We start from the raw sequence: 22266 nt of genomic DNA on the forward strand, positions 1-22266 counted from the left end.
ATCATTTCTAATCACATGCTGCTTTAGCATACTCTGGTGTGGAAGGACAGCCTCACTGAAGGAGGACACTAGCTGTGTGACTAACAGCCCAATAGTTTTCTGTATAAATAGAAAGCTTCCACAGAGCTGCTGAGCTTTTTTTCCTTGTTCAGTTTTGTGATTTTTGACTTCTTCTTTTAGCTCCCTATAGTGCCAGTTCTCCAACTTAGCAGTTTGAAATGATGCCAAAATCATAGTAGTATGTCACTCATCTAAAGGTCACTTTTTCATTACTTGCTTTTGTAACTTCAGTTTTAGCACATCCTGCATGGGCCCAAACACGTAATGTGTAGCATATCATTTGCAGCTGTGCTGATGTTCGAGATGCTCTTTTCTAACAATCCTGTATCAATAAAAAGAAGGATCTGTCAGTATCCTTAAATTATGAGCAGTGCAGGGGATGGCAAATGGTTCTGTTTTTATCTGACCAATGTCTCCCCTTATATAAAGCTCTTTAACTTTTGAAATGATGAATCATAGCAGCATCCTCTCCGAACAGCTACTGGCCGTTTGGCATAACTTTTTGCCATTATCATCAATAGGAAAAAAGATTGGTGTGTATTGGCCACAGTGCAGGGCGCATCTTTCATCTCCGTTGTAATGCAATAGTCAGTTTCTGCCTGGATGAAGATAAATTGCTCAGCTGCAGAGATTAGTTAAATGTATCCTTTAAAGAGGGTTAGATTCACTCCCTCAAGCACTTGAAAAAGGCAGCTAGGAAACTTTTTCTCTTGGCTCTTTTATGATTGAATGACTTAATAGCCTTTAGCATTTTCCCCTGAAGACTGGAAGAGTCCAACATAACTTTATCATCTGATGAAGGATTAGAAGATGAGCCTGGTCTAAAAGCCCTCTTTTAGAATTCTGTGGCATTTACTTTGGGCAAAAATGATCTGTCATAACATTCTGTAAAAGATAACATTAATTTTTTTTAAGTGAAGTATAATATGCCCTATCCTGCCTGCAGTGGTTGAAATAAAACTGTCAGAATTCTTTTTATTGTTATTTTTTAATTTTATGTGTAAACTGGCTACTTTGTCTCGCTCATCTTAAAATCTACGTTTGAGAGGCGCAGCATGGCCTAATAGAAAGACCATGGGACCAGGAGTCAGGTGACCTGAGTTCTAATCTTGACTCTGCTACATGCTGTGTGACCTTGGGCAAGTTACTTCACTTCTCTGGGCCTCAGGTTCCTCATCTGTAAAATGGGGATTAAATACATAGTCTCCCTCCTTAAACTGAGAATCCAGTTTGGGACAAGGCGGTGTCCCATCTGCTTATAGTCTACCCCAGTGCTTAGCACAGTGGTTGGCACATAGTAAGCATTTTAAGAAGTAAGCACTTAGAGAAGCAGCATAGCTCAGTGGAAAGAGCACGGGCTTTGGAGTCAGAGGTCATGGGTTCAAATCCTGGCTCTGCCGATTGTCATCTGTGTGACTTTGGGCAAGTCACTCAACTTCTGTGACTCAGTTACGTCATCTGTAAAATGGGGATTAAGACTGTGAGCCCCCGCCGTGGGACAACCTGATCACCTTGTAACCTCCCCAGCACTTAGAATAGTGCTTTGCACATAGTAAGCGCTTAATAAATGCCAAAAAAAGAAGTACCACACTTAATTTGAAATTAACCTGGTTCATTCATTAGTAATAATAATAATACTAATGGCATTTATTAAGCACTTACTATGTGCAAAACACCGTTCTAAGCGCTGGGGAGGTTACAAGGTGATCAGGTTGTCCCACGTGGGGCTCACAGTCTTTGTCCCCATTTTACAGTTGAGGGAACTGAGGCTCAGAGAATTTAAATGACTTGCCCAAGGTCACACAGCAGACCAGGATTCAAACCCATGATCTCTGACTCCCAAGCCCAGGCTCTTTCCACTGAGCCACGCTGCTTCTACTTTGATCTTGATGCTTTTCTTGCTCCAAACTTCTACAACCTATTACTACTTTGTCTTTTCATTCCTAGACTGCACTTTATTACCTCCCTTCTTTAGAAAGCCCTAGATCCATTTCTTGAAAGTAAATCTATTCGATGAATTCCTCAAGCATTTTTCTCTATCTTCAATGGGAGTCCAATCAATCAATCAATTGTATTTTTTGAGCAATTAACTGAGTGCAGGGCACTGTACTAAGCTCTTGGGAAAGGACACTATAACAGCATAATAGAGTTGGTAGATGCATTCCCTGCCCACAATGAGTTTACAGTCTAGAGCGGGAGGCAGGCATTAATACAGACAAATAACGGGATATGGACGTAAGTGCTGTGGGGCTGAGGGTAGGGTTAAACTGCCCTCTTTACTGACCAAGTAGATCTGTATTCTAGATATGTGTATCGTTTTTCAAATTACTATACGAAATGCTATTCTCCAAGTTGTAACTTAAAAATATCTGTACTGAATGTTTGTGAATGAAATTTATTATTCCTCATCTGTGAATTATGTTCTCTCAAATTAATCAAAAACCTAAGGATTCAGTACGGAAGTACAGAAGTAAATCTACTGTACGTTCGCTATGAACAGGGAATGTGTCTACTAACTCCGTAGTATCATACTTTCCCAAGTGCTTAGTACAATGCTCTGTACACTCAATAAGTAGGATTGATCAATAGATTAATGTTCAGGCTTGGGAAGAAAGAATAGGCTTTGAATTCCATTGATCTATTGACGTCCCTTTCCCCAAACACCAATCAGTCCCATCTCAGACAGTCATGTAAAGCAAAGTACATGTCATGTAAAATCATGTAATGTAAAGTCATGTAAAATGGGTGGGTGTTGGTGGTGGTGGGGTGTGCATGTGGGTGTATGTGTTTTAAGTGTCGCACAGCTACTTGAAGGAACATAATGTACCAGTGTCATTTTCTGTACAAATAACTCTCCTACAGGAATCATAAACTTCTCCTCTGGACCTGAACAAATATCTGTTTCCTTTAATGGAACTCTCCTTCTTGCCAGAACAGTAACCCCTCTTGATTTACTGTTCAATCTGTATGAAAAACCTGACTGACCTAATTCTGTTTCAATTTTCTGTACTCTTGAGGACATTAAATGAGTCTCCTGCAGTTATGCAGTATTACATCCTTGTTGTTGTTTCGGGAAGTTTAGAATCTCGAATCTCTTTATAGGACTACCTGCTGTATCCCATTGATGCTGAGACAAAATTGTCAGGAGAAGGGCATTACTTAAAATGCAGACTTATATTAACAAAAAGAACAGGGGAGGGAGTGGGGAAAAGATATTAAGCCTATTTCCCAAGTGGCTTAATTTTCTGGGTTAAAGAAACCCTAATTTACCTGCTTTTTTCCCCTCGTGTTTGAGTCAGTCATGTAACTTCAGCATGGACCCCAAGACTGTTATACTCTCCACCTACCAGCTATCATAGAAGGAAAGTACTTTTTTGGTGAAGACCTGTTGTTCCATGGAAAACGATTAGGATTTCTCTTGTCGTAGTCCTCCCAGGCAGAAATGCCCCCCTACAGTGCAGTATTGCGCTTTTTTCCCCTGCAGTTCTTTAATCCTGGTTGTCCAAAAAATGTTTGCTTGCTCTGCTTGTTTGTTGGATCTTTCTTTGGAAAGGCGGGCAAGAGGTGATTTCTCTTCTAACTGTACTAAATAGATGGCCAATTTCAGTTTTGTTACCTGTGATGCCTTCTAAACCAGATTAGAAAATTCATTTTTTTAAAAAAAGTCACTATTAAAATTAGAAAGGCCTTTGATAAAGGAGGAGCAGCATGGCCTAGTGAAAAAACCATGGGTCTGGGGGTCAGAGGACCTGGGTTCTAATCCTGGCTATACCACTTACCTGCCGGGTGACCCTGGGCAAGTTACTTAACTTTCCCGTGCCTCAGTTCCTTCTTTTGCAAAATGGGAATTGGATACTTGTTCTCCCTCCTGCTTGGGACTGTGAGCCCCATGGGGGACCTGATTATCTTGTATCTGCCCCAGAGCTTAGTATAGTGCTGGGCATAGAGTAAGTGCTTAACAAATACTATTTTTATTATTATAAATTCAATCCCTGAGAAATGGGAAAACCCAATGGTCGGCCTTCGTAATTTCTTCCTAGATTCTTAGAGTTTGTTTTATTTTGTGCCTGTGAGGCAGCCTCATAGAAGATGGATCAAGGGGGCTTGAAATGTTAGTCTTTTATTTTTTACCGTTCACAATGAAGCCGTAAGTGGTTTGATGAAGATGTTTAGAGAAATACTAACTGCATAGTATTTAAGTGCATTAAACTATTCTGGGATCTAAATAGATGAAAAAGCTGTTGCTTGATTATGTGAAAAACATTATATAAGTTACCCAAACTGTGGGAGAAATGGGGAAAACGAGGCAAGCTGAGTTCGCATTTTCCCCATGAGGGTGAAATCAAAGTAAGACCAATTTTATTCCTGCCTGTCCCATATTTGGTGAGTCGATAAGCTTCTTTTGCTCCTCATTAGGGTATGGTTTTTAGGACTTGCACCAATTCTTTCTTTGAAACATTCGGGTTACATTCACCAAAATTATTTTAAGAACTAAGTTATTTCAAGTCCATTATGACAGTGGAAAATGTTAAGGAAAAACTGAAGTAGATTTAAACTGAAGTCACTTTAAGATATCATAAATATATACTTTTTAATGCTATTTCTTAAGTACTTACTGTGTGAAACACTCTTCTAAGCAGGAAGGAGAACTGAGGCATGGAGAAGTTAAATGACTTTCCCAAGGTCACACAGCAAGCATTTAGCAGAGGTGGGATTAGAACCCAGTTCCTCTGACTCTTAGGCCCGTGCTCTTTCCATTCAGCCATGCTGCTTCTGTATTTTTCTGGGAGCTTTCCCATCTCTTCACTTTGAAAATAAATAAAGCCACCAAGTGCCTCCCCCAAGTTATACATTTCTAAAATCTCCCAAGGCCATTCCCTCCTCATCATGTGGGTACCTGAGTGAGAAAGTAAAAGTGTAATTGTGTTTGGAGCTAAAGCAGAAGGCACAAGAAAGACAAATTTGATCAGTAGTTGCGAAGGATGGACAATAGAGAAAAAATTAAGGGTGGATAATAAGGGTACTCAGTTGTGCCACAATGCGTGCCCATACCTGTTTGGGCTACAAGACTATAAGGGAATCAATCAATCAATCAATCGTGTTTATTGAGCGCTTACTGTGTGCAGAGCACTGTACTAAGCGCTTGGGAAGTACAAGTTGGCAACATATAGAGACAGTCCCTACACAACAGTGGGCTCACAGTCTAGAAGACTAGGGAACTAGGTAATGTTTTTCCGACAGTTCTATTTGATTGGATACAGTGCAACATGGTGTCAGGAGAAACAGTTTGTGCACATGTGTACCACATCAAACATAATAATGATAATTATTATTGTTGTGGCATTTATTAAGTGCTTACTATGTACCAAGCACTGTACTAAGCGCTGGGGTAGAGTCCAGATAATCAGATTGGACACAGTTCTTGTCCCACATGGGACTCCCAGTGTAAGTAGGAGGGAGAACAGGTATTTAAGCTCCATTTTGCAGATAAGGGAACTGAGGCACAGAGAAGTTAAGTGACTTGTCCAAGGTCACACTACAGGCAGGCGTCAGAGCTGGATTAGAACCCAGATCCTCTGACTCCTAGGTCCGTGCTCTTTCCGCTCGTCCACGGTATTTCCCATGGTGAGTACCGTAGCATGTGTTTTCCTTAAAGAGGGGTTTTGTAAGTATATTTGGAGAAGTCTGTTAAAGATGAAATGCTTTCTCTCCCCCGGACACCTTATCCCTGTTTAGAATATCCAAGATGCCCAATTTTTTTGCACCCGAAGCACAGAATGGTAGCGATAATATATGTCCCCAAAATGCCGTCTGGCTTTGATTCTCTGAATAGTTCAGGCTTAAATATTCTCCATTCTATCCAGGGCCTCAAAATGAAGGGCTATTTTATCCTAAGGGGTAGCTTTAGTAATGCTAGTTACCATCCTGTCGCTTCATAGGAAGACAAGTTTGGTCTAGACTAATGGACCAAACTTATTTTTGATCAATTTCTGAGGCCAAAGTACATAACAAATTAAAAACACCTTGGTTTTTGGTCATTCTTTGCTGTTAGCACAGCTTCCAGGCAGCAAGGAAGAAAGGATCATTGGTCTGAGTGCAGAGCAGATACAAGTAAAACTCTGTATAGTGTGAGTCATAAATCAATCAAGGATAGTTATTGAGCTCTTACTGTGTACAGGGTTCTGCATTATCTTACTTTGAGCTTTGGGGCTAGTCACATCACTGTCCCGTTCATTCTTTTCCCTTATGTAGATGGTAATGTGGCCGAGTGGAAAGAGCACATTACTGGGAATCAGTCAGAAGACCCAGGTTCTAGTCCTTGCTGTGCCACTAGCCTGTTGTTTGACCTTGGGCAAGTCATTTGTCTGTCCCTCAGTGCCTGCTCTTCCTCTCCCTTAGACCTCTGAGCCCATTGTGGGGCCAGGACTGTGTCCAGTCTAATTATCATGCACCTACCCCAATGCTTAGTAGAGTGCTTGGTACATAGTAAGTGCTTAGTAAATGCCATGATCATTATTCATTCATACTCATTGAATGCTTACTGTGTGCAGAACACTATACTAATTGCTTGGGAGAGTTCAATAGGACAGTTGGTAGACACGTTCCCTCCCCACAAGGAGCTTTCAGTTTAGAGGGGGAGACGGACATTAATAGCAGTAAATAAATTTCGGAGAAGCAGTGTGGCATAGTGGATAGAGCACGGGCGTCAGAGGGACCTAGATTCTAATTCCGGCTCTGCCATCTAATCTCTGCCTGCTGTGTGACCTTGGGCAAGTCGGTTCACTTCTATGCGCCTCAGTTCCTCATCTGTAAAATGGGGATTTCGACTGTAGGCCCCATGTGGGACATGGCCTGTGTCCAACCTGATTACCTATGGTAGGGAGTTTTCTGTTTGACAAGGAGGTTGATGGGCAACCACTGGAGGTTCTTGAGGTATGGGAAAACGTGGACTGAATAGTTTTGTTGAAAAATGATCTGGGCAGCGGAGTGAATTATGGACTGAAGTGGGGAGGAGCAGGAGTCAGGGCGGTCAGCAAGGATGACTGACCGCTCTGATAATAGACTGTAAGCTCATTGTGGGCAGGGAGCATGTCTACCAACTCTGTTATATTGTTATATCGTATTCTTCCAAGTGTTTACTTCAGTGCTCTGCACAGAGTAAGTGCTCAATCAATATAGTTGATTAATCGGTTGATAAGTGTACTAACAATTTTGACTACTTGCAAATCATTGGAAGATGTACGAAATATGGTGGAGGCAAAATAGAAAGTGTTTATAGATATAACATTTTTGTGGACAAATGCAAAAGTATCCTGTTCTCTACTTACTATTCTAATCCAGGGAAATCTAATAGGATGTGAACAAATGCCTGAGAGAATCTGAAATGTACTTCCTTTGAGATTAACATTTGGGGTGATGACAAGTGATCCAGTTGTAATTGTTGTATTTCTTTTTTCCATTTCTCTAGACTTCAGGCTCGCATAGCTCACAGAATCCAAGAGTTAGAGAATTTACCTGGTTCTTTGCCACCAGATTTACGAACCAAAGCTACAGTGGAACTGAAGGCTCTGAGGTTACTGAATTTCCAGCGTCAGGTAATGCCTGGATTTAAGATTTAAAGATTTAAGAAATGGGAAAATGATATCATTGCACTGAATTTATGTGACTTCCCCTATAGTTCCGACTGAGAGGCTCACAAAAGTACAAACTTCATGTAAGCTCACCCTCTAGACTGTAAGCTCACTGTGGGCCGGGAATGTGTCTGTTTATCGTTATATTGTACTCTCCCAAGCCCTTAGTAGTACAGTGCTCTGCACACATTAAGTGCTCAATAAATATGATTGAATGAAGGTGCTTACTTACTGGTTCAGCTCTAACGAAACAGAGTACAGATTAAAATTAGATGACTTGAATTTCTCTTCGTTCTCTTTGTGTCTTAAACTAATTTTCCCCAATCTTATGGTGAAGTCATGGACAGGGAAGTGTGATGTAAGTTTTATAGAAAACAAAGCCAGAAATACATTGTCTTGTCCTTGAGAAAATTAATGCTTACCAAAGCCAAGGCTGATAGTTGAGTAGTGTCAAAGCCACATATCAAATTTTATCCATTTGAAGGATCAGTAAATTACTATTACTTTTTATAATAATTTCTACTGTTAGAAAATCATTTTGCATTGTACTTTGCAATTCCTGAATCTGTAGCAGACTCAGGGAGGAAGCTGAAGCATCTCTTTTCTTAATTTGGGCTTCTAGGAATAGCAGTTTCTATATATTAAATTTTGCCCTATGTTAGATAACAATTTAGATCAAAATGGAGCCATTCCTAATGAGAGCAAGAATTAATTTAGTAATATTTGGTTGGCCACTTGACCTCTTAAGGATATGTCTAAAAGCCCAGGAATGTTCATTTTCGATTTTTTTGTGTTTAGCTCTAACCCATCAGTGGAGCTAGGCAATAGATGGGTACTGTTTTGCTATAGCTGTTGTTTGAAGATAGTTCTCAAAATTCAGAGTTCTCTGAGAATCCATGTTCTCTCTTTCAGTACATAAACTGAGAGTTTTTCCAGTTAAGTGAACATCACCCAAAGGAGTACATCCATCGGTGCCTTCCAAAACTGTTTGCAATCTGGCCATATTGTTTTCTCATTTTGTTAGCCTGTTTTTTGGCAATTACGTTTGGGGGATTAAGCCACCTCCGTTCTTAAACTGAATAGCTTTTGTTAGCATCTGATAATACTTTACAATGTCATTCCTTTATCTCACCTGTATGCTAACATTCATTAAAGTTGATTCTCATTCCTGAAGAGAAACTTTTGTTTTCAATTCAAAACAAAGCAGGGATTAATATAAAACAGCCCATTAGCTCATTAAAATAAAGAATGCCTTCTTTGCATTACATTGTCATGGCTATTTCAGGAATGGCTTAAAGACCTAAATTTAAAGGAAGGAAAACAATACCAAGACTGAAAATACTATTTAAATTTTACAGGATAACTTAACTTTCTTAGTTGCCTCCGAGGCAGATTATTTGTTCAAGGTTTAATCGAAAGCAAGAGGGAACCATGGAGGAAAACCTCATGAAAAGTTAACATTGAATTTTATAAAGCAGAAAGTGTTTTCCAGATGAGGGAACGTGTCTTCCAGATGGGGAAAAATTCTTTTTGAAGTTTTAATTGTTCTCCTCTTGGCAGCTAAGACAAGAGGTAGTGGCCTGCATGCGTCGTGACACAACCCTGGAGACTGCTCTCAACTCCAAAGCTTACAAACGCAGCAAGCGGCAAACTCTGCGAGAAGCCCGCATGACCGAAAAACTTGAGAAGCAACAGAAGATTGAGCAAGAGAGGAAGCGCAGACAGAAGCACCAGGTATTCGAAACCTGGGTTAACCTCAGTTTTTAATGGGTATTCAATTAATGGGTATCCAAGGCAGAGCCAAAAACCACATGTGGAAATGGCATTGACAATAATGTGTGTTCTGTGGGTGAGGGGCAAATGGGGGATCTAGGGCAGTGCAAGGGGCAAGAAGGAGCAAGAAAGAAGTAAGGAGAAAATGGATTTTATACTAATTGGAAATGTGTTGGGTTCATTGTTCCCACTGAATATTGCAGAAATTTACGTTTTGGGTCCAAAGAGCAAATGAAAAGAAGTGCTGTGACCCTGACATTATTTTCTGGGATAATTAAAATATTGTGTCATTCTGTGAAACTCATGTCATTTGGGCCTAGAGCCATAACATTTAACTAATAGAAAAAGCAATATAAAGAGTATTATGTTATTTTTGGATCAATCCGCTTTGTCACTCCATTTTAGTTTTTGAATTTTTCTGCCCCATATGCTCAGCTAGCTATAGCTGCTGTTTTTGCTTTTGTATTTTTTGAGATTGTTTTAAGTATATTTTTATGTATTTTATCTTTTATGATTCTGGTTTAAGTACAGTATATGACTACCATGTTAAATTCTGTATAAACATTTAAAATCAAAATTGAGGTTAATGGAGGTCCATTTATTATGGCAGAAGATTTGCTATATGGTAGGGATTTAATTTAACTTCTAAGTGGAATTAATTTTAGTAAATTAGTTTTGGAAGGTCTGTTAAAATCATGGGAATCCTAAGGCATATGGAAATAGATTTTAATTGTACAGTCTTCCTCTCAATTCTTTTAGGAATATCTGAACAGCATATTGCAGCATGCAAAAGATTTTAAGGAATATCATCGGTCTGTGGCCGGGAAAATTCAGAAACTTTCGAAAGCTGTGGCAACTTGGCATGCTAACACTGAACGGGAGCAGAAGAAAGAAACAGAACGAATTGAAAAGGAAAGAATGAGGAGACTCATGGTAAGAGGCAAATCAGTTAAAATCTGTAAAATACCAGTTTATCCTCTACTGACTAGGTTAATAAAAACAGGGTAGTGAAGAAAGAATGCAAGTCGTTTCATTGACAGTTTGGCATATTTATGTGGGCAATCAGTCAATCAGTGGTATTTAATGAGCACCTACTGAATGTAAAGCACTGCGCTAGATGCATGGGACAGCACAACAGAAACAAGATGCATGTTCCCTGCCTTCCAGGAGCTAACAATCAAATAGAGGAAGCAGAGAGACATAAATTCTTTACAAAGAGGGGGAGCAGGAGGATGAAATGGCTGACAAAAGAATTAAATATACCACTAAATGGACATGTACATATGTGCTGAGAATGAGAATAAACTGCACAAGCCAAATACATAATGTAATACATAGTAGAACACATGCACATAAAGATAAAGATACAGATACATAAAGATACACATAAACATCTGTACTCTTTAAGTACTTCCTATTCACCCCACCCTCAGCCCCACAGCACTTATGTCAATATCTGTAATTTTTCTTAATGTCTGCCTCCTCCTTTAGACTATAAGTTCCTTGTGCTTTGCACATACTAAGTGCTTAATAAATGCCATTATTATTATTGTTACCAACTCTCTTATATTGTCCTCTCCCAAGTACTTAGGACAGTGGTTTGCACACAGTAAGTGCTCAATAAGTGCAGTTGATTAATATCTTTGGTTGATTGAGAGTGGCACCTGGGATATGCAATTAGGTTATCATGAATTAATCGGGGGCGGGGGACAGCCCTGAAGACAGGGAAATCTGTGGTCTGGCGGATTTGAGGGTGGGAGAGGGAGTTCTAGGCCAGGAGAGCAGTTTGGTCAAGGGGTCGGAGGTGGGAGAGGTGAGAGCAAGGCACAGTTAGGTGAGTTTGGGATGAGGGGAGAAAGCCACCTGGTTGTAGCAGGTGAAGCGAGATGATATGTAGGATGGGGAGAGCTGGTGAAGAGCCTTGAAGCTAATCAGGGGGAATATTTACTTGCTGCAGCAGGAGACAGGTAGCCACTGGAGGTTTTTGAGGAGTGGAGAGATGTATGCTGAGTAGCACACTGCTGTAGATAGGCTATAGCAGGGTGCACCAGAGAAGGACTGTAAATTTGGGTTTTGCTTTGCTCTTCAGCCAAAGTTATAATGTGTTGTTCTTTAGAGACTTTTGACCACCAAACCAGGAAGGATGGGAAATCCTTAGTAGAATGAATTTTTTGCAATGATTTCCCTGTCTTTAAGAAGTCGGGTTTGTTTGAGGTGTTTAAAATAACTTTACTACTAATAATAATGAGAATAATGAAAACAATGATATTTAAGTACTTACTGTGTCCCAAACACTGTACTAAGCACTGGGGTGGATAATCAGGTCAGTTACAGTGTCTGTTCCACATGGGGCTCACATTCTAGTGGGGGAAGGAGAAAAGGTATTTAATCGTCATTTTACAGATAAGGAGACTGAGGCCTGAGGAAGTAAAATGTATTTGTCATTTTACAGATAAGGAGACTGAGGCCTGAGGAAGTAAAATTGACTTGCCCAAGATCACACAGCGGGCAAATGGCAGAGCCAGAATTAGAACCCAGGTTCTCTGACTCCAGGCCCTTGCTCTGTCCAGTAAACAGCATGGCCTTAATATTAATCCCTTTAGTACAAAAAGCCTTGTAATTCCAGGATTATTTACCTTCTATACAGTAAAAATCTTTTGGTCTCCTTAATAACAATGACAGTAATAATGATAATGACATTTATTAAGCACTTTCTGAGTAAATTGGGTAGGTATAAGTTTCTGAAATGGGACACAGTATGGGAGCTCACAAATGATCTTATCCACATTTTACAGATGAGGAAACAGAGGCCCAGAGAGATTTAGTGATTTGCCCATGTTCACATAGTAGGCCAGTGACAGAGCTGAGGCTTGAAGCTCTAAACCACGATTCCCAATCCTGTGCTCTTTCCACTATGCCACAATGCCTTGCATGCCTCACGTTTCTTCTTGATTTAGTTTTTGCAAATGATTGAAAGCTAATCATCTTTTCTCTCTGATGGTACCAATAATCCCTTAAGGGCTCCTTCATTTTTTAAAATATTCATTAGTTATTTAATTGGAGGTAATTTAAAAACCAGTTCTTTTTCCACTGAAGCACTTCTAAGCTAGTCAACCCAAATAAAGAGGATGTACTATTGGTGTGGCTAGTTTTGTGGGTTTTTATTCTCATAATCCAACTACAGGACACTCAGAGATTTTGAATATGTATTCAAGCCATAATGATTGGAGACCAGAACACTTCCCAGGGAGTAGTGACTGAATAGAAGAGAGAGTATTGTCCAACCTCATTCAAACTTTAATTCCCCTGGAAATTCCTTGGACTAAGGTCATGATGTTATTACTCATTGTGTTTTATTGCCACTTATTTTGTAATGCAAAGGAGAAATCCAGCATATTTTCAAAGTCCTTGTCACTGATCATTATTTAGCTGTTCACAAAACTTCTATACAGCGAAAGTCCTGTTTTGTGAACAGTAATCCAGTGTTGTTCAATCTTGGCTTCACTTGAAACGGTCCTCTCCCCATTCTCTTCCAATCTCTCGGGCCACTCCGTCTCAGTCTCTTTCATGGGCTCCTCCTCTACCTCCCACCCCCTAACTGTAGGAGTCCCCTTCTATTCTCCATCTACACCCACTTCTTTGGAGAACTCAGTCGCTCTCATGGCTTCACCTACCATCTCTATTTGGACGATTCCCAAATCTGCATCTCCAGCCCTGATCTCTCTCCTCAGCAGTCTCATATTTCCTCCGGCCTTCAGGACATCTCTACTTGGATGTCCCGCTGACACCTCAAATTTAAGATGTCCAAAACAGAGCTCCTCATATTCCCACCCAAACCCTATCCTCCCCCTATCTTTCCCATCATTATCCACCCCAGCACTTAGAACAAATACCATTTTACATGTGCATATATATTTATATATCTAGGTCTTAAAGCATACTGATCCAAGTGCCTAGGTGATGCAGAAGTCATATGTGAGGGAGGAGGGAGTTCCAGTCCAGAGGGAGGACATGGGTAAGGGATCAGCAGTGAGATAGATGAGATCAAGACACAGTGAGTCAGTTGGCATTAGGGAGCAAAGTGGCCAGGCTGGGTTGTAGTGGGAAGGAGTTTCTGTTTGATGTGGAGTGGGGAGACATGAACCCAAGGTCTTTTTAGAAGAATTTTCCAGGCAGCAGAGCGAAGTACGGACTGGAGTGGGGAGAGACCGGCGGCTTGTGAGGTCAGCGAGGATAAGACAGGTGCCCGGCTTAGCATGGTGATGATTTGGATAGAGAGGACGGGGTTGATTAAGATAGAATTGACAGGATTTGGTGACAGATGGAGAATGTGCACTGAATGAGAGAGATGAGTCCAGCCACGGTGACGGGCTCGTGAGGCAGGGGTGATTAGTAGTGTTGTCTGAAGTGATGGGAAAGTGAGGGGAGGACAGGGGTTGGGTAGGAATATTAGGAGTTAAGTGTTAGACATGTTAAGTTTGAGGTGTCAGGAGGAAATACGAGACTGTAGAGAAGGAGAGAGGTCAGGGCTGATGAGGTAGGTTTGGGAATCATCTGCCTAGAGCTGGTAGTTGATGCCGTGGGAGTGAACGAGCTGTCCAACATCACAACAGTAAGTAAATATGGGCTTGTATTATGGACTTGTCTTTGAAGGAGTGTGCAGAAGTATGAACTTGCTCTACTGACTGTGGTAATGGTTTTTTGACCATATAGTTCTTTAAAGTCCCCCTGAACAGCTCTTTCTGTCAGGGCCTTCTTCAATCATTTTGGAAAGTTCCATCTGCTTTCCTGAAAATTTATGCAAGACTTAAATCCAAAAATCTTAGCTGATGGTGGGTAGGCTTAGCGGCAGCCATGACAACCTCCTCCTCCTCCGCTATTGGGGAGTGGGCTGTCTTTGCTTTATCTGAAAGCAGCACAGAATTAGGGTGGATTATTAGAGCTTTCAAGTAGAGCAGAGAATCTGGCTGTCAGTTTGTGTTTCAAGGGGGACAGGGGAGCCAGGGGAGGCAGGCCACCACATGAATGGGGGTTTCTCTGTTCCGTTCTGAAGCAGCCAATAATGGGGATAAAATAGAGCTGCTTTCAGATTCGGTGCAGAAGCCAGCTTTCAGTTTGTGTTTGGGGAGGGGCCGGACACCAGGGCGAGGCTGGAATTAATTTACCTGAGCCGATCGGACGTAATGTCCGGTAGGGCTTATTGGATCCTGGGCTACGTCAATTAATGTATTGCCATACCCTTATGTATTGTGGTCGTTTGGAGCCGGGGGTACACCTGTACATTGCTACAGTAGTTGACTCTCCTTAATCCTGCAGATTCTATCTTCCCAGCATCCCAAGACTCTACCTCTTTTTCCGCTTCCACACTGATCCAACCTCTTAGTATACCTGATCCAACCTCTTAGTATACCTCACCTCGACTACTGCATCAGCCTCCTCACTGACTTCCCTGCCTCCAGCCTCTCTCCACTTCAGTCTGTATTTCACTTCGCTGCCTGTATCATTTTTCTAAAGGATTTCACTTATACCTCCCCACTCCTCAACACTTCAGTGGTTGCTCATCCCTCTCTACATTAAGCAGAAAGTTCTGACCACTGGCTTTAATGCAATCAGTTCTCCTCGCCTCTCACCCACTACAACTCAGCCTGCGCATTCTGCTCCCCTAATACCAGCCTAATCGCTGTGTCTCGATATCATCTTCCTCAGGCCCTCCATCTGCCTGGAGCTGCTAACCCCCTTCACAAAATTCAACAGATCACCACTCTCCCCAGCTTCAAACCCTACTAAAATCACATCTCCTCCAGGAAGTCTTCCCTGAGTATTCTCTTGTCTCTCAATCAATCAATGGTATTTGAGCACTTACTGTGTGCAGAGCACTGTACTAAGCGCTTGGGAGAGTACAGTATAACAGAGTTGGTAAATAGGTTCCCTGCCCGCAATGAGCTTACTGTCTACAGTCTCCACCCTATTTCTCTCTCCCTTCTGGAGAATGGTTTATAGGATTTATACAATGTGTACCCTTCTTGTCCTGTCTAGGCTGAAGATGAAGAAGGCTACCGGAAATTGATTGACCAAAAGAAGGACAGGCGTTTGGCTTATCTTCTACAGCAGACAGATGAGTATGTGGCAAACTTGACTAATTTGGTATGGGAGCACAAGCAAGCACAAGCAGCCAAAGAAAAGAAGAAGAGGCGGCGAAGAAAGAAGGCAAGTGGTAAAATTAGAATCGGTTTTCGGATTTATATTAATCGGTTTGAGGGGGGCACAACCCTTGGTCTAAATCTTCTGTGGTAATAGTAGTCTTCATGGAGCACCCCTTACATGTGACGCACTGTCCTAGGTGCTTGGGGAGTACAGAATAAACAAGTGATACATTCCCTGCCCACAAGGACCTTACACTCAAATGTGTTTTTAGTTTAAACAACAGCTTGGATTATTGAATTGTTAGGGCTAACAGCTAATTGTTGCAAACGTTTTTCATAAAAATTAGGGATACGAAGTAAAAAGCAGAATTTTCCAACTATTTAAACAAGAGTTTGCCCTCACCTAGAAAATGATATACAGTTTTGATTGCCACATTTTAGAAAGAACATAATAGAGCTGGAGAAAGTACAGAGAAGGGCAGTCAGTGCGTAAATACTAACTTTTGAGCACCTACTTTGTGCAGAGCACTTTACTAAGTACTTTGGAGAGTACAGTGGGATGCAACATGGTCTTGTGGAAAGAGCGCAGACCTGAGTTTTAATCCTGGCTCTGCCACTTGCCTGCTGGGTGTCCCTGGGCGAGTCATTTGACTTCTCTGTGCCTCATTTATAAAATGAGGATTAAATACCTGTTCACCCTCCTTCTTAGTTTACAAGCCCCAAGTGGGGACTGGGACTGTGTCTGATCTGATTATCATGTATCTTCCCCCGTATTTCGTACAGTTCTTGGCCCACAGTAAGCCCTTAACACTTATTATTTATTATTATTATTATTATTATTATTATTATTATTATTATTATTACTGCAATGAAGTAAGTAGATATCCTTACCTTCAAGGATCTTGTAATCTAGTTGGGTAGACACTAAAATGAATTACAGGTAGGAGGAAGCAATTTTAGTAGAAAATAAAGTACGCGAGGGCCACGGGGTTGGGGGTGAGTCTCCAATTGCTAGAGTGACTCGGAAGTGCTGAAGTGGCAGATGGGGGGAATAGTATTGATGTCTTTCTCCCCCCTTCTAGACTGTGAGCCCATTGTGGGCAGAAATTGTCTCTCTTTTTTGCTGTATTGTACTTTCCAAGCGCTTAGTCCAGTGCTCTGCACACAGTAATCAATCAATCAATCGTATTTATTGAGCGCTTACTATGTGCAGAGCACTGTACTAAGCGCTTGGAAAGTACAAATTGGCATCACATAGAGACAGTCCCTACCCGATAGTGGGCTCACAGTCTAAAAGGGGGAGACAGAGAACAGAACCAAACATACCAACAAAATAAAATAGGTAGGATAGAAATGTACAAGTAAAATAAATAAATAAATAAATAAACAGAGTAATAAATATGTACAACCATATATACATATATACAGGTGCTGTGGGGAGGGGAAGGCGGTAAGGCGGGGGGATGGAGAGGGGGACGAGGGGGAGAGGAAAGAAGGGGCTCAATCTGGGAAGGCCTCCTGGAGGAGGTGAGCTCTCAGCAGGGCCTTGAAGGGAGGAAGAGAGCTAGCTTGGCGGATGGGCAGAGGGAGGGCATTCCAGGCCCGGGGGATGACGTGGGCCGGGGGTCGATGGCGGGACAGGCGAGAGCGAGGTACAGTGAGGAGATTAGTGGTGGAGGAGCGGAGGGTGCGGGCTGGGCAGTAGAAGGAGAGAAGGGAGGTGAGGTAGGAGGGGGCGAGGTGATGGAGAGCCTTGAAGCCCAGGGTGAGGAGTTTCTGCCTGATGCGCAGATTGATCGGTAGCCATTGGAGGTTTTTGAGGAGGGGAGTGATATGTCCAGAGCATTTCTGGACAAAGATAATCCGGGCAGCAGCATGAAGTATGGATTGAAGTGGAGAGAGACACGAGGATGGGAGATCAGTGAGAAGGCTAGTGCAGTAGTCCAGACGGGATAGGATGAGAGCTTGAATTAGCAGGGTAGCGGTTTGGATGGAGAGGAAAGGGCGGATCTTGGCAATGTTGCGGAGCTGAGACCGGCAGGTTTTGGTGACGGCTTGGATGTGAGGGGTGAATGAGAGAGCGGAGTCGAGGATGACACCAAGGTTGCGGGCTTGTGAGACGGGAAGGATGGTAGTGCCGTCAACAGAGATGGGAAAGTCAGGGAGAGGACAAGGTTTGGGAGGGAAGACAAGGAGCTCAGTCTTCGACATGTTGAGCTTTAGGTGGCGGGCGGACATCCAGATGGAGATGTCCTGAAGGCAGGAGGAGATGCGAGCCTGGAGGGAGGGGGAGAGAGCAGGGGCAGAGATGTAGATCTGGGTGTCATCAGCGTAGAGGTGATAGTTGAAGCCGTGGGAGCGAATGAGGTCACCAAGGGAGTGAGTGTAGATTGAGAACAGAAGGGGACCAAGCACTGAACCTTGGGGAACTCCCACAGTAAGAGGATGGGAGGGGGAGGAGGAGCCTGCAAAAGAGACTGAGAAAGAACGACCGGAGAGATAAGAGGAGAACCAGGAGAGGACGGAGTCTGTGAAGCCAAGGTCAGATAACGTGTTGAGGAGAAGGGGGTGGTCCACAGTGTCAAAGGCAGCTGAGAGGTCGAGGAGGATTAGGACAGAGTATGAGCCGTTGGATTTGGCAAGCAGGAGGTCATTGGTGACCTTTGAGAGCGCAGTTTCCGTGGAATGAAGGGGACGGAAGCCAGACTGGAGGGGGTCGAGGAGAGAGTTGTTGTTGAGGAATTCTAGGCAGCGCGTGTAGACAACTCGTTCAAGGAGTTTGGAAAGGAATGGTAGGAGGGATATGGGACGATAACTAGAAGGTGAGGTGGGGTCAAGAGAGGGTTTTTTTAGGATGGGAGAGACATGGGCATGTTTGAAGGCAGAGGGGAAGAAACCAGTGGAGAGTGAGCGGTTGAAGATGGAAGTTAAGGAGGGGAGAAGGGATGGAGCGAGAGATTTCATAAGATGAGAGGGAATGGGGTCAGAAGCACAGGTGGCCGGAGTAGCACTTGAGAGGAGGGAGGAGAGTTCCTCTGAGGATACCACTGGGAAGGATGGGAGAGTAGCAGAGAATGTTGAGAGCCGGGGGGTTGGAGAAAGGGGGGAAGAGACTTTGGGGAAGCGCTCAGTAAATACGATTGAATGAATGGAGATGAGCGATTAACCAGGGACGGTGTCCTGGAGGCAAGGCGATGTCAGAGGATTAAATTAGGTAATTAAAACAGTACTCCAGGCAAGCACCACTGAAGTACAAATTGCAGCAGTCTCCTCGGCATTCTGACACTTTACTGTCTCCACCAGTCGTCTGCTGTGTGACCTCGGGCAAGTCACTTAACTTCTCTGTGCCTGTTACGTCATCTCTAAAAAAAATGGGGATTAAGAGTGTGAGCACAATGTGGGACAGGGACTGTGTCCAACCTGATTAACGTGTATCTGCCCCAGCTCTTAGAACAGTGCTTGGCACATAGTAAGTGTTTAACAAGTACCATTATTATTATTATTATTAACAATAATAATAAATAGCAGTAATATTAGTCATCGTAGTAGTAACACTGGTACATATTCAGTGCCCACTGGGTGCAGTGCACTGTAGTAAAAACTTGTACTAAGTGTCTTGAAGGCAGAGGATGGGAAGCAGAGGCCCAGCACGGAGCTGGAACCCCTCTAATTGGTCCTGCATTGCCATGTATAACTTATAAGTATAACTCATAAGTGATTAGATATTGCACATTACGGACTAATTTTCTCGGGGGATGAAAAAAATTGAACAAACCCTTCCCGTGTACAAAATATATGTTGTAAATGAACGTAAGATCTGCTGATAAAGATGAATAGTTTGCAGGGGAAACAAATTGGGTAAAAAAAGAGTAATTTAAAAAATGCAGTGTGTGCCTGCTCTACGTAGGGACTGATGGTTTTTAGTCCCTTTTATTTTCCTAGAGGGCCATGCCATTTGAATAAAGTAGAAAAGTATGAAAGGCTTGAAAGATATTATCATCTCGAATTCCAGAATTTAAACTTGGTGTATTGAACGGAAATACTGGTGGCTAGAGTGGTGGGATTTCTTATCTTTGCAATTTAATTAAGATTACTGAATATCAAGGGCCTCTACTGATATTAAACTTTTGGGTTGGCCAATATAGATGTCAGTAAGGTGTTTAATAAGCATTTCACTGTCATGGTGACTAGATTTGCAATATGTAATAATCTGGTATTTTCTTGAATAGCATGAGAATATCCAAATGTGATTTCATGTATTTCATGTCCCCTGAATTTTTGTACGCCTCTGCTAAGTTAGAAGGAGAACTGGATGCCTCAGAAAGCCTCATCTGGCTAATTTCTGTGGTTGACTCTATTACCATAAACAGGAACAAGTGATGAATCAGGACTTGAAATAAGGCATTCAATCAACCAGGGATGTTGAATTTTCTTGTCATTTTAATAGAACTTAATTTAGAAACACCCAGTTCTGGATTTAAGCTTTATGATACATTTGCAGCCTTAAAAGAGTAACTATGTAAACAGTAACAAGATTTTTGTAAGGTTCTTTTTGTGGGCCCTTTTACAGTTTAAGTGCTTCTGTATTGATATAATGATTACTGATAACAATAAGGATAATGGTATTTAAGTGCATATACTTGGCCAAGCACTGTGGTAGATACAGGGTAATCAGGTTGGACACAGACATTGTCCCACATGGGGCTATATGGGTCTATATGGAAGGAGAATAGGTAATGAACCCCCATTTTATTGATGACGAAATTTGCCGAAGGTCACATAGCAGGTAAGTAGCGGAGCGGGATTAGAACCCAGGGCTTCGACTCCCAAGCCTGTGCTCCTTCCACTAGGCCATGCTGCCTCTCTTTCGTTAGTCCTCTTAATTGGTTCCATGTTAAGTGAAAGAGCTCTGTGACCTACAAGTTAGGGTGTAAGCTCCTTTTGCGCAGGGAATGTATTTGTGTTGAATTTTCCTTTAAATGGGTTAAAGGAGGTTGTAGTGAACTATGGATGTATGCATCACTTTTGGTTTTCTAAGCATTAGAATCCAGGTTCTCTGATTTCCAGGCCCATGAGCTATCCACTAGACAACCCTGCTTCTTATTTTGTATTTACCCTAGTAAAGCATGGTAAGCATTTAACGAGTATCACCATTATTGTCATTAATTCGTAGGTCTTGTTAGATGCTTGGGATGAGTGAGGATGGGAGCGCAGCTCAAAAAGCATTCATTGTTTAACAAATTATTTGTCAATAAACCTTTCATTCTATTATTAGTTTGAATGTAATATTTGATATGGGTTCATTACAGAAAGCAGAAGAGAATGCAGAAGGAATGGAATCTGGCCTCGGACCGGATGGAGAGGTAAGAATTTCCACAGTCGTAAAATGTTTGTGTGTTTGAGAAGGGTTTACATTTGTAGATTGTTTTGAACCCCTAAATTTCTTCCTGATTTATAAACATTCAGTTTAGTTTTTAATACCAGGAATAGGTTATAGTATGCTATTTCTGTTTAATATTGGTTTGTCTCAGAAGAGTTCAAGACGCTGTTCAAGAGAACCCTTAAGTAAAGCGCTCAATAAATACCATTGATGGATAGGGGACTTTCCTTAAGGGGAACTCTGGGGATTAGAATATAAAATAGTAGAATTGAAACAATGTGGAAGGATTGATGTGAGGGAAGGGGAATTTCTTGTATTAAAAACAACCCCTCCTTGTAAATGCTTAATTGGTCCACAAATGCCTGAAGCATGATTCTGCTAACGCTAGAGAAGCAGCGGGGCCTAGTGGCTACAGCGCACTCCGAAGGACCCAGCTCCACCACTTTTCTGCTTTGTGACCTTGGGCAACTCACTTCACTTCTCTGGGCCTCAGTTCACTCATCTGTAAAATGGGGACTTAGCATGTGAGCCCCATGTGGGATGGAGACTGTGTCCATCCTGATTAACTTGTGACATTGGGCAAGTCATTTAACTTCTCTGCACCTCAGTTACCTCATCTGTAAAATGGGGATTAAGACTGTGAGGCCCCCCCCCCCCCCCCCCCCCCCCCGTGGGACAACCTGATCACCTTATAATGATGGCATTTATTAAGCGCTTACTATGTGCAAAGCACTGTTCTAAGCACTGAACTTTATAACCTCCCCAGTGCTTAGAACGGTACTTTGCACATAGTAAGCACTTAGTAAATGCCTTCATTATTGTTCTTATTATTATCCACCCCAGCACTTAGAACAGTGCTTGGCACCTAATAGGCACTTAACAAGTACTTTAATTGTTATTGTTATTCTCTGTGCTTCAGTTACCTCATCTGTAAAAGGGGATTAAGACTGGGAGCCCATGTGGGACAGGGACTATTTCAACCTGATTATTTTGTATCTACCCCACCATTAAGTACAGTGCCTGGCACCTAGTAAGCACTTAACAAATGCCATTAGAAACAACAACAACAACAAAAAAAACCCTTATCCAATTTAACATGTTATTGTAAATCATTAAATTACCCTTGCAAAAAAAATGGCCACTTATCATGGGCTTATGATTCACCCTGTTCTTTAGCTTCAAGAATTGTTTTTAACATGTTTTACTTTCATATATAGAAGATTTCCCCCCCATGCCTCTCCTTTCCCACCCTCCCCACCCCCCCAGGCATTTAGGATTC

At 42.0% G+C, this 22266-nt stretch overlaps 1 protein-coding gene across 7 annotated transcripts in view; it reads left to right on the forward strand.

Annotated features, from left to right (window-relative positions):
- Positions 1-22266, forward strand: part of SMARCA2 (SWI/SNF related, matrix associated, actin dependent regulator of chromatin, subfamily a, member 2) — a 179835-nt gene that overhangs the window by 40511 nt on the left and 117058 nt on the right. For all 7 annotated transcript variants that reach the window (XM_038769627.1, XM_038769629.1, XM_038769625.1 and 4 more), the window contains 5 exons: positions 7529-7655; positions 9252-9425; positions 10224-10397; positions 15501-15671; positions 20917-20970. In XM_038769627.1, the coding sequence (XP_038625555.1) occupies positions 7529-7655; positions 9252-9425; positions 10224-10397; positions 15501-15671; positions 20917-20970 (700 nt within the window). The remainder of the gene's footprint in view (positions 1-7528; positions 7656-9251; positions 9426-10223; positions 10398-15500; positions 15672-20916; positions 20971-22266) is intronic.

This window comes from Tachyglossus aculeatus, chromosome X4, assembly GCF_015852505.1.
Source record: "Tachyglossus aculeatus isolate mTacAcu1 chromosome X4, mTacAcu1.pri, whole genome shotgun sequence".
NCBI lineage: Eukaryota > Metazoa > Chordata > Mammalia > Monotremata > Tachyglossidae > Tachyglossus > Tachyglossus aculeatus.